Source organism: Micropterus dolomieu, linkage group LG13 (genome assembly GCF_021292245.1).
Source record: "Micropterus dolomieu isolate WLL.071019.BEF.003 ecotype Adirondacks linkage group LG13, ASM2129224v1, whole genome shotgun sequence".
NCBI classification, from domain to species: domain Eukaryota; kingdom Metazoa; phylum Chordata; class Actinopteri; order Centrarchiformes; family Centrarchidae; genus Micropterus; species Micropterus dolomieu.
In genome coordinates, this window is record NC_060162.1 from 17,527,291 (window position 1) to 17,539,394 (window position 12,104).

The following is a 12,104-nucleotide window of genomic DNA, read 5'->3' on the forward strand; positions in this document are numbered from 1 at the left end:
TGTGGTTTTGTGTGTTTTCCTAAACTACTCATGGGAACAGATACCAACTGTTTGTCCATGTTTCTCCATGTCATACATCTCTGCCACAGAGAAAGAAACAATGTCAGATTATGACAGCCAGGCTGCTAGCATTAGCTTCAACGGCAGTATTGCCTATGGCTGCTTAATATGCTGCTTACTGTGATCTAAATTCTTAAATATTAAAACCCACTGCAGTTGGACTTTTACCTGGAAGTTTGTTTACAGGTCTAGTGGAGGACTATGCAAAAAAAAAGTACAGTATAAAGCCTTTTGAGGCTCCAGAAGGAGCTGCAAGGACTCTGATCCATTGTTATGTAATTTAAGAAGACGCTGGTTGGGGTTGAAGACCACAAGTTTGGAAATTAAAAAGAAACAATGTGTGGATTTAGAAAGAAATGACCATTCCAGGCCTCTGTAGCCCACTCTTCATCTCCTCTTGAGGCTAACAGCTCAAGGCTACATTTGCTGCTACTATCATAACAGGAGTGCAACGCTGAATTGGAGGAATACTCTTTAAAATTCTGCAGGATACTACAGAATACACTACATTATCACTACCACAGTGCCAATCATGTTTTATTAACCTCAGTCTTTTTCATCTTCAAGCAAAGTTAGAGTCAAACTTTACCAAACCTTAATTAAAGCATGTATTCTGCCACAATGATTCTTAATCTACTTAAAAGAACTTCTGAAAAGTTCAGTGTAGCAAGTAACGATTACTTTCTCCTAGTGAGCAATCTGCAGAATATTCTTTTGATTAATTCATTAATTGACCACTCTACAAAATGTAAGAAAATGATGAAAAATGCCCATCAAAATTTCCCAGAGGAGACATCCTCGAATGTCTTGTTTTGTCCAACCAAGAGTCAAAAAGAGTCCAAAGTTATGCAATTTGCAAGGAGCAACGGAAATCATCACATTAAAATGTTTGGTATCAATGTTATGTTGATAATCAGTTAGCTGACTAATTGTTGCAGCACTGCTGAAATTTGAATTCCCCGTTTCATCCTTACAGAGTTACACAGGAGTTTGCTGCTAGGGGATACGGTATCATTGTCATAAGTCGGGTATAAAATGTGGGAAAGTAGACAAACAGTTAGGAAATAAAACCGATAAATGATTTGATAAAAAGGAAGACAGATGAAAAGAGACAGTGCGAGGAAGACAAAAGTTGACAGGAAGGCGGGTAGCAGATATATAGTCTGACTATACATAGTCTAGAAGATTATGACCCAAACACAAAAATAAACATAATTACAGTAGAAATAAACAGATGGACTCAAAGATAATTATGCAACCGATCATAAAGACAGCCCCAAAGTCGGTGAATGACAAGCAGCTATATATTGTATCTTGTGTCAGCTTCCCCTCAGCACTGTGTGCTTTACATCCTCCTCTGTACTCTCCGCTGCTCTCACTTGCTCTGTTTCAGTCTACATCTTTTGTATTCTTCCTCTCCTCCCTGATGCCGCTTCCTTTGATCACACAAGACTTTCAAGGAGAGCACTCGCCTGTCTCAGTGGACACAAGCTCAACACACACACACACACACACACACACACACACACACACACACACCACTCTACCCTCATCGTGCCAGACAAACCTTTGATTCCACAAGCGCCTGTCGTGTCTTCTCTGTCAACTGCTAAAGTCATTAGGAAAGAGACTCATTACCCCGACCCCCGAAGCATTATGGGGGAAATAAGCGTTCAAATTGCTCTGACTCTGATTAATAATACAGCACGCTAAATTACCCCACTCTGGAACACGAACGGCACTCATTAGACTGCGGTTTCTATGAGCAAAGATGGCAAAGTGTGATGAAAAATAGAACTTGCTTGGCTTTTAGGTTGTAAGTCAGCAAATGGTAGATGATGGGATTTTAAATGTAGAGTGATGATGATGGGTCCTATATGGTATTTACGGTGTGTGCATTGTCTTGTTCTGTGCATGAAGGCAATCACAATAATAACACATTGTTATCTCCACTTCACTCTGCTCTTTACTTTCCATTCACATTACACAACAGGAGAGCTTTCTTCCTTTAACTTTTCTTCTTCTAAATACTACCTTTGCTCAGCATCTCTTGCCCTCTGTTGCGTCTCTCTCAGCTTTCCTCTCATTTTCCTCTCTATGTTGGCCTTTGCAGGAGCCAGAGTGCGATCTCACCACGGCGGTAAATCTTGAGGGCAGACCTCAACCCTCTGACACTCTCTTTAATGCATCATGAGCACCGCAGCGATTGCGCTGCGTTTGTGTGGGTGGAGAGCAGCCTCATTAATTTATCTACACTGAAGCTGGCACTTAAATCTCCATGGCTATCTGCAAAACACTCTGCGGCCCATCATAAGTAATGTGTGGGTTTTAAATGCTGTAACATGCTTGATAAAAATAGAATGAATGGAACTGACAGGAATGCTATATCTTTGTCTTTGTAACAGTTGTTAAACTTGATTTAAGGATACAAATACCTCACAGGCCAAAGTTTGATTGAAACAGTTTATCCTGGCTGAATTTAATGTCAAAAAGTCATGGTTACGAGAATGAAAATCTCACAATGACAACTCCTTTCACTTATGGTGGTAACGCTGGATCAACTTTTTAGAACTATTAGGCTGTACTTACGCACAGTGGTGCTTTGAGCCAAATGCTAATGTCAGCATGCTAACATGCTCACATGCTTGTAACATTGGTGTTAACATCAGTTGAGGCTGTCATTGGTTTTACAGGTACTTGGTCATAGAACAAGGTATGTTTTTTGCATTGTCATCGATAGAGACATGTTGCTAACGTGGCTAATGAAAAAAGACAACATATGAATAAATAGCATACCAAAATATTATCACACAATCACTGGTGTTAAGTGTTGTCATGTGTCTGTTGCTAGAGGACAGAGGCACTCAAGGCCCCAAGCAGAGCAAAGGTTGGAGGTTAGAGGTTAATGCATTGGAGGAGTGGGGACAAAGGTCACGTGGGTTTTGTGTTGCTATGTGTCTTCACATGTGTGTGTTTGTGTATCCATGTATGCCTGGAGCAGGGGACCTGAAATCCAATTAACAAACAGCATAACTACTTCGATCAATAAAATTACTAGCTGGGAAAAGCACCCTGGCCTTTATCAGCTATTGAAAACACACACCTACCTTTAAAAATACTGTCATTAAATCATCTGTCCTCAACTGGACCAAAGTGGCTTGAACTGATTGACCCACCGATCACTAACAAAATGATATAGGTGAGTCTTTAAATAGAAATATACCACAAAATCTGCCTGTATCAGTTCTGAAATCTGGAAGGAGTGCTATAATGTCGTGTCATGCTGCTGAGGAGGTACTATGATACGCAACATGAAGTGAAGAGGGTGGGTCTGTGGGCTGAGCACTACTTGTTTTCCACAAGTGCGTCCAGACAGACAAACTCAAAGTCGGTTACTCCTTCCCAGTTGGCAACTTTTTATAAATAGAAGTCTTTCCTTTTAAACACACATCTCATCTCTGTGTTGATCTCGCCCTGAAACTTGTAGCTACTATCATCCACATTTCATTTGGCTTTGTTTGAGCCCTATAAAGAGGCGAATGGGAAGAACATTTTGCTCCTGTTTCATTTCATTCAGTCTGACAAAGCCTTATGATGTGAAAACAAAAGTAAAAACGCCCTGAATGATTGTTTCATGTCAGTTACAGTGCACTGCCATTTGGATCTGATTTGAGACACTATGCTGACAGTTGGCAAAGATGAATGAAGAAGCAATAATACATGACAGCCCACAATATTTTGCAAATAAAGGTAGATTATCTGTCTGACAGGCCGGTGTTCAACAGGGGTCTAATTACTATTGACAAGTAATTTCTTCCATAAATGTTGTTTTACTTGTCCCACAATATTTTCATTTCCACATACATGTAATACAACTATAACTACTACGGAGCATACTATTTGGTTTCTTAGGTTACTTAGAAAATAAGCTTGATGTGATAATACACAAGCATCGAGCAGTAAATAATAATATGAAAATGCGTCATTTACACATTTTAAGGACGAGTGGTTGGCAGTGGTAAAAGTATATTCACTCATGTACTATACGTATTTGTACTTCACTTGAGTATTTCTGTTTTATACAACATTATACTCCACTACAGAGGCAAATGTTTTTATTACATTTATTTGACAGCTTTAGTTACTAGTTACTTTGCAGATTTAGATACTTTCAAAATCATAATCAATAAACACATTATGATGTGTTATTACAGATTAAGATCCAGTGAGCAGCAAGGAAGACTGTTCTGGGTTTGAACCAGCCGGCCCGGCTGGGATCTTGCTGTGTTGAGTCCAAACACATACAGGTTAGGTTGATTGCCAACTCTAAATTTCCTGTAGGCGTGAGGAGTGTGAGCGTGAATGGTTGTCTGTCCCGAGGTGTCAACCCTGACTGGCAGTGTGCTTCTTGAAACTGCATACAATAATTTTTATGTACTTCATACAGTAGGCTGACATTCAATGAGCGTGTGTTCCCGGCATTATTTCATCTCTAAGGCACATCGCATCATCCCCATTACAATCCCCTGTGAGTCCTGTAACACAGGTTATGCTGCACTCCTGCTGCTATTGCTGCTGAGCTTGTTTCTTTGAAACCAAATCAAACCCTCAGGACCCCTGCTAGGCCTTACAGCCAAACAAGTGAACGTTTGCCTCTGTATAATATACTGCAGTTAGCTTTATATAGCCAATACAACCAGCTTACAGGCATCCAAAGCCATTTTAATATTCAAATATGACATCATTATTATGGTAAGTTTGACAGTGGGTGGTTACATAAAAAAAAATCTGACATAAACTGATGGTTTAATTTGCTCATTTGAGACATGGCAGGATATTATTAAGAACCACAATGAGTATTTTGAACAAATATAAATCTTCCTTCTTTGGTGTGATGTGTTTCCTGTCAAACCAGGATGTGACATCTGCGGGGTGGGCTCATTCGAAACCGTTTACCAATGGGATATCACTTCATCATTATAATTTTATTGTGTGGGAATGGATTGTTTTATTGAGCAAACTGGTACAATATGAGGTACCCACTGACAATACACTTACTTTGTGTACACATATAAACACAAAAATGCACAATATTTGTACCATTTGGCATTCAATGTTCATTAAGTGTATGCCATATAAAAAACAAGCTGAAAAAAAAAGTAATTTCTGATTGATTTTCCTGTATATGCAAGAACCCGTTGCTTTAGAAATGCAGCACTATAACACGCTCAAGCACTAAGAAAATCATCAAAATCAAAATCAAACTGAAAAAAACTTCACTCAGTTTACCTCCCTGTCCCCTCTCTCACTGCTCCCGGCTCAGACATCCCAGCCTGCAGCGGTGCTTATCATCGGCAAACAGCAGAACGAGCACAAAAGGTCCCAATCTGCCTAATCTCTGGTCAAACACAAGCCACAGCATCATCGCTGCTCAGGGCAATAAACTGCTGCTTTATTTCGGAGCTGTTCTGGGGACACGCGTTAGGACTTTGCTAAACAGACCGTAGAGATTTGCCAAAGCCCGTCTCCAGGGGAACTGTTGCCCGGGTTACCGCAGCCAACAGGAAGAGCATTTCATTTGTGATTAGATAACATGTCAGGATACAGAAGAGGCTTTTATTCATGCTACTTAGGAAATATAACCAGAAGGAGCAGAGTATCCCACGTAAATATCTATTGAAGCCCTAATTTGAACAAAAAATACAAACAACAAAGCAAACCGTAAATCCCACTGAAAGACTGGTGTTTGGCTCGTGGACACTTCAAAAGCAAATTTGGTTGCTTATACCATACCTGCCAACCCTCCCGTTTTTCCCGGGATAATTCCGTCTTATACCGTTCTATCCCGGTGTCATCCCGTTTAAATATTTTATCAAAAATCTCTGGTATTTTTAACCTCTCTAAAAAATTTTAAAATCCTTTTACTTCCCTTATTTTCTAATCACAATGTTGACAGGTACGGCTTCTACACATATATATCTAACCTGCCTTATCATTTGTTTCTTGACATCTACCTGAGCAGCTCTCTGAAGAACCAAATTCCAACTGCAACTGAACCAAGAAAATTATGGTAAGCATGCTACCTTCGAAATAAGGAAGGTGAGCTGTCATTTTAACATCCTTTCAATGCATTTCTCACCCGATCTGATGGTTGCCATGGAATTTCTGTGGCCTTCTTCTCTAATCTTCTCCTCCGCCCCCTTTCTCGCCTTCGCCCTCTTTATACTGGCACTGGGCCAGGCTGACTGTACGCCAGTTTCAAGCGTCCCAGCATCAATTACCTGAACCCAAGCAATCACATATTCCCAGAATGGCTCTAAAACCTACACACACACACACACACACACACACACACACACACACACACACACACACACACACACAGCCGAATCAAATACACATTTGTATTAGAATATATCCACACTTTCAAAAACATAGACTCTCCGCTTTCCTCTATTCATGTGTTCACACACGCACAGTTTCACAAAATGAGGACAGTGAATAATTAGGGAGATGAAAAAAAGAGTCAGTGCCTACACAGACAGTCATTTCAATTATCTCTATTCCTCTGGCTGTCTGGCTGCTTTCTCTTGAAGGTTATGGGCTCAGCTCACCACAGTCTCATCTGGGACTTAGTCATGAGGAGCCAGTTTTGATTCCCCTCCTTGCAGGATCCGATGCTAGATCTCAACACTGTGTCTCCACCCCGCCTTTCCCTCTACAAGTGACAGCTGTCTGGACCAGGAAAAACAATCCATACTGTATAAACCTTAGAAACGCTTGCCTGACAATGATAAACATTTATTCTCAGGTTTCTAAGAAGGATGAAGGGTTTTTGACAGATTCCACAGTACTCTTGATGTTAAGACCAACAATGGCTGGCAGCCAAGCCAACTGCATGGCATTTCTGGTCTCGTTACGTCTGCACTGTGATATGATAAACAGGGATGTTTGAATGAAGCAACCTCCTCTCCACCCCTCACTCCCACTCATAAATCCTCCCAGGTATTTACTGGATGCGTTCAGCCCAGGCCCGGTCTCCTTGGCAACAGGACCTAGCAGGGAGACACAGGAAGCTCTCGGTAGACCTGTGTATGTTCGTGTGTGCTCTTTATCTGCTTCCCTCTGGAAACTCATGCAGGCACACTGCCCTCCCTGGCTTTGCCGCAAGGACACGACTCATAATAAACCAATGTCACGCTGACAGTTAACACCTACACATCAACACAAGCCAACGTAGGAAATATGTTCAAAACAGGAAAACAAAAGCAAACATACTGTAAGTGCTTTCTATCAACTATACATCCATGTCATTCAATCAAGAGACAGCATACGATCTTTAAAACCGCTGACTTACTTTTGCCATTTTTTGCCATCTTCAGTCCAAAAATCTGCTGATTTGTGTGAATATTGGCGGGCGCCATCTTGAATATTGCGCAATACCTGGGAGCTGCGTGCCCGTGCTTCGGAACACCCGGCCTTTTTCGTAGCCTGGTAGCCAACCCGTCGTAGCTACATAGACATCCAGGGTATCAAATGAAAGGTCTGCTGCCCTCTGTGGGATGTTCCGTTCTCTAGTTACATGCCTGTAAAGCATGGGAGTGCTTTTGGTCACAGGAATATTGATGAATATTCACTGTTTTTGTCAAGATTTCAATGTTATGTTATTTGGAATGCGGTTGTATGGACATAAATAGGTTAAATGAAGGTTATATTTTCTGGTCTCTATCAAGGAAAGTAAACATAATTTTAAGTTGGGTTAGGGCATTAACAATACAGAGCATGTATTTTTATCTATACTACCATGATTACAGCCAATTTTCATTGTATTTTGTTATTTGTTAGATAGTTTTATATATATATATATGTGCAGGACATAAAGGTAACTGCATGGTTCTGTAATAATAAAGTAATAAAGAATCTGCTTATATATCCTTTTGGCAATTACCTGCGTAGTCTGAAATAGCAGTTAGTGAGTAAGCAAAGACATTAGAGGGCTGCCGTGTAACCATATATAGAGTGGATCATTTGAGTGGTCATTGTGTGTTCATTTTCTCACACACATAGCGGCTGCACCTCTCTGAAAAATTTTAAACATGCAGTTTGAGCTTTTCCTACACTTTGAAGACTGCAATGAGGCTACAAAAACAGTGGGAGAGATACAGTCACGGTGCTAAAAGGTTAGAAACTCGAGAAGGCGGTTCAAAGTTGAAATTTGTTTAACTTTTTTACCACAGTGTATTTTGTGTTGCTTATACAGGAGGGAAATGAACGACTGGCCTCCAAAATAAACTCTCTCTATAGAAATCTGTGGAATATTTGCTCATAAAATCTGTGTCTTGCTAAATTGTGAACAAAACTTGAGACAGAAAAAGTGACATGCAAGGAAAGGAACGGGGGTTGACAGAAAGTAAGTGAGAGAAAAAACAGACACAAGAGAGATGAGACGAGATAGGAGCCTCTCAGAAGCATTAACTACTTAGAGAGAGAGACGGTGAGGGAGGCAGTGTGAATTAGTGTCTTTCTTCTCCGGCGCCTCGAGGGAGGAATGATATATTCAATTTGGGTTAAAAGAATGCGTTTAGAAAGGAAACACTGCGACGGGCCCGGAGTGCATGTGAGACACGGATTGGAGGATTAATGCCTTTTCTGTGTTTCTCCACTGGATGATAATTGAGAGATTCAGGAGTGGAGCTTTTACTGAGCCAGATCAGAGCTACAAGCTGTCACTGAAAACTATAAACATGGCCAGTAGGGAAGCTGACTGTCACTCAAAATTTTTTTTTTTAAAAAAACTAAAACCCCCCCATCACCTTCAGGAGGAAGAAAACCATAACTCCGCTCACCACATTTTATCTTTTCAATCACATCTCTCACTTTCTCAGGTCTCGTTCTCTCACATCTCAAAACGTCCTACTAATCATTTCATTGCTCTCCCCTGACTCTCCTCCCCTTTCAACTCTCTCCCTCTTTTTCTCTGGGATGGGGACTGATATTGAGGTGCCAGTTACATGGCCTGCTAGGGTAACATTAGCCGGCTTATGTAACAAGACACTACAAGCAGGGGAGAGTATGGCACCACGGGTTGTAGCGCTGCTCATATGTATGCATGGGAGTACGCCCACGGGTGTCATTTAACTATAGTGCATTATGAGAGAGCAGTAGAGCATATAAGCACTTTTAAAGCTTCAATTCCTACAGGCAATCTGAAAGCTAATATTGGTTTTGCTCCGCTGTACCAAACGATTTTGACTCAAATAATGCAAAAACAAGCACTTGCTTTGTGATAAGCTGCAACCTATTTGACTCTGTGTAACTAAACAGGGAGATGAAGTGAAAGCAAAACTTCTGGGTTCTGTTCCAGAAGTAAGAAAACCTCATTTAAAATCAAGTTGATATTTGATAGTAACTCAAATAACTAAAAACATAACATTGCTCAACAGTACATTATGCAGAGTACTCTGTTTGTCAGTAAGTTAAAAAACAAAGATGTAACACTGTACTTAATAAATAGAGAGAGAGAGAGAGAGAGAGAGAGAGAGAGAGAGAGAGAGAGAGCGAGAGAGAGAGATGATTAATGGGAATGGGCAGGTGGATGTTTACTAGACAGCAGAGAGAGTATGGTTGGATATCATAGATCAAGAAAAAACAGTTACGATAATGTAGTAGGGAACTGTAGTTTTTCTAATGTTGACTAATGCATTGTTGTGTGAGAATTAAAATTCTAATGGCAAGTGATTAGTGAGTAGTGGTGAGTAGTGATTTATGTAAGAATATGGATTGTAAACTGCAGGACCACATTTAAGAAAGACTGACTGAAAGAAATAATTACTGAGTTACAGAAGCTAGAAGCAGGCTTTTCTTAATGACTGATTACTCAGCATGTCATTTGCATGTGTGCTCCTAGTACTCCCCATCTTCCAACAAAAGCAACCTTCATATAACACTACAGGAGACCTGTCTTACTGACAATAAGCAGAATAATAAAGGCTAACCCAGAAGTGGTATCAGGACTTCAGCTTTCTCTACAAAGTACCTGTTTTGCTGCCTCTATAGATCCTATTCTTTGTATTCCACTGCTCTTTTAGTGCATACAGGGTTTCTGACTCTTTCAGGAGCGGCAGGCAGACCCTTTTGATGGACTAACATGAAAAAAATAAAAACTGAACGGAGCTAAACTAATAATACATACATCAGGAGTGTTCGCCACAGTAAGGCGAAACATGATGAAAGCACAGCAGGTCCTTGTACTCATTCAGACAAAGTCCGATTTCCCCATGGAGTGTAGGCGTCCTCAAACTCTGTGGAAACGACCTCCTTTGGTGTCAGTGTGTGTGTGTGTGTACAAAGTGACTAAGAGGGCAGAGCAGGTGGGGGGTGGGGCAGCTGCTGGTGGAAATGGTGCACCGCAGCAGTACTGCACAGTCTCTCGGCTATCAGACAGATGTGCAAAGAGCCGCAGTCCAACATGCTTATTACATAGCAAGGACAAGGCAGGGGAGCCACACACACACGCAGGCACACATGCCTTCGCGTAAAATGACCTCATATAGAGCCGAATGTACCACAAGGACACATGAATGCCATCTATCAACACTGAGGCGTATTTACGTGCAACTGTACTCCTCACACACACACACACGCACACACACACACACATACACACACACACACACCAGATGTGCATGTCATGTACCAGCCCAAAAAGCATTTCAAATAGCAACTTCCTCATCAACACAGAGACATACAGAAACATTAAACTCCATATGACCCAAAAAAGAAGGCAGACAGAGACTGTGTGGAACTGCAGTGGAAGAACAAAGGAGTCATTTTTGTCATCATCCTTGGGAGGCGTGTGTGTGACAATGAATCAGGCCTGTCTCACCACTCCATGAGTGTGTGTGATACGTGTGTTCTCTCATGTTGTACAGAACAGCAATGCAGTGGAGCGAGCTGAAAAAGTAGCCTCTTTAACTAAAGCCCTGGCGCCCTGCTGCCCTTGAATCCAATCACTTTCTTTTAGGATAGTTACAAAGTACTGGCAGTGAGTCAGACTGTACCTAAAATGTAACGCAATACTGGAGGCAAGGTTTATTGCAGGACTGTTGTATTAGACTGCATTAATACAAGAAAGATGCACCTAATACACTGGGGAAAAGTGTATTTGGTACTTGATCCCAGCATGCAGGGGTGTGATGCAGAAACAAACTTCTGTGCAGATCATTTCCCATATATTTCTCATATAAACACACATACACAGACACCATTTATTTCTGGCTGAATCAGGCTGAGATCCCATAATATGATGCAGATTAACCTATGAGACTAACTCTGGAGGTGGTCTGGCAGATCTGATCACAATGGGCGCTGTGTGAAATTACACCTTGTACTGCAAGCTTCTGTCTTTAAACAGAATCACACGTTCGATTATCATATGAATATGTTTTGTCTATGTTCTTTGGAGTGTTTTAATCTCACCTGAGCAAACTGTTACTTTTCTGTCATGTCTGTCAGGAAAACACTTAATCGTCAACTGGAACTCTTGAACACCACTGAACCATCTGTCCCCGTGTCGATCAGAAAGCACAGCCACAGAAAATGACAGAATTAGGGTAACAGAGAGAAAGACAGGAAAACAAAGCATAAGATATATAGAGTGGTAGAGTTAGCAAGTATAAGAGTAAAGGGATGGAGAGAAAACTACTTGTAATGAATTAATCCAGACATCTTCCAAGTACAGGGTTTTCTGACAGTCCTGTAAGTGTGCTGTGTGCGCGCATGAATACAGAGAGGATAGTGCATAATGATGATGATGGGAAAGTCATTATGCAACGAACGCAAAGCATCACATCACTGTGATTAGTCTAGCCAGCTGTTAATAAAAGAGAAGCTGGACTCGGCTCAGTCTCATGTTGTTTTCAGCAGCACTGGAGCGAGATGACTCCAAAATGACTGGTTTACATAGGAGGGACGGATGTATGGATGGTGATGCACAGTTTAGGAAAAAAAACAAGTTGTGACAATATTTTTCCTATAAAAATCTT

General features: G+C 41.0%; 1 protein-coding gene across 5 annotated transcripts in view; it reads right to left on the bottom strand.

Annotated features, from left to right (window-relative positions):
• Positions 1–12,104, bottom strand: part of LOC123981621 (breakpoint cluster region protein-like) — a 92,820-nt gene that overhangs the window by 49,742 nt on the left and 30,974 nt on the right. The window contains exon 1 of one of the 5 annotated variants that reach the window (XM_046066610.1): positions 6,200–6,233. The exons of 3 other annotated variants lie outside the window; for them this stretch is intronic. In XM_046066610.1, coding sequence (XP_045922566.1) covers positions 6,200–6,218 — 19 coding nt within the window. In that variant the 5' untranslated portion in view covers positions 6,219–6,233. Of the gene's footprint in view, positions 1–5,349; positions 5,516–6,199; positions 6,234–12,104 lie in introns of those variants that run through there. One more of the 5 variants, XM_046066611.1, reaches the window with a different exon arrangement.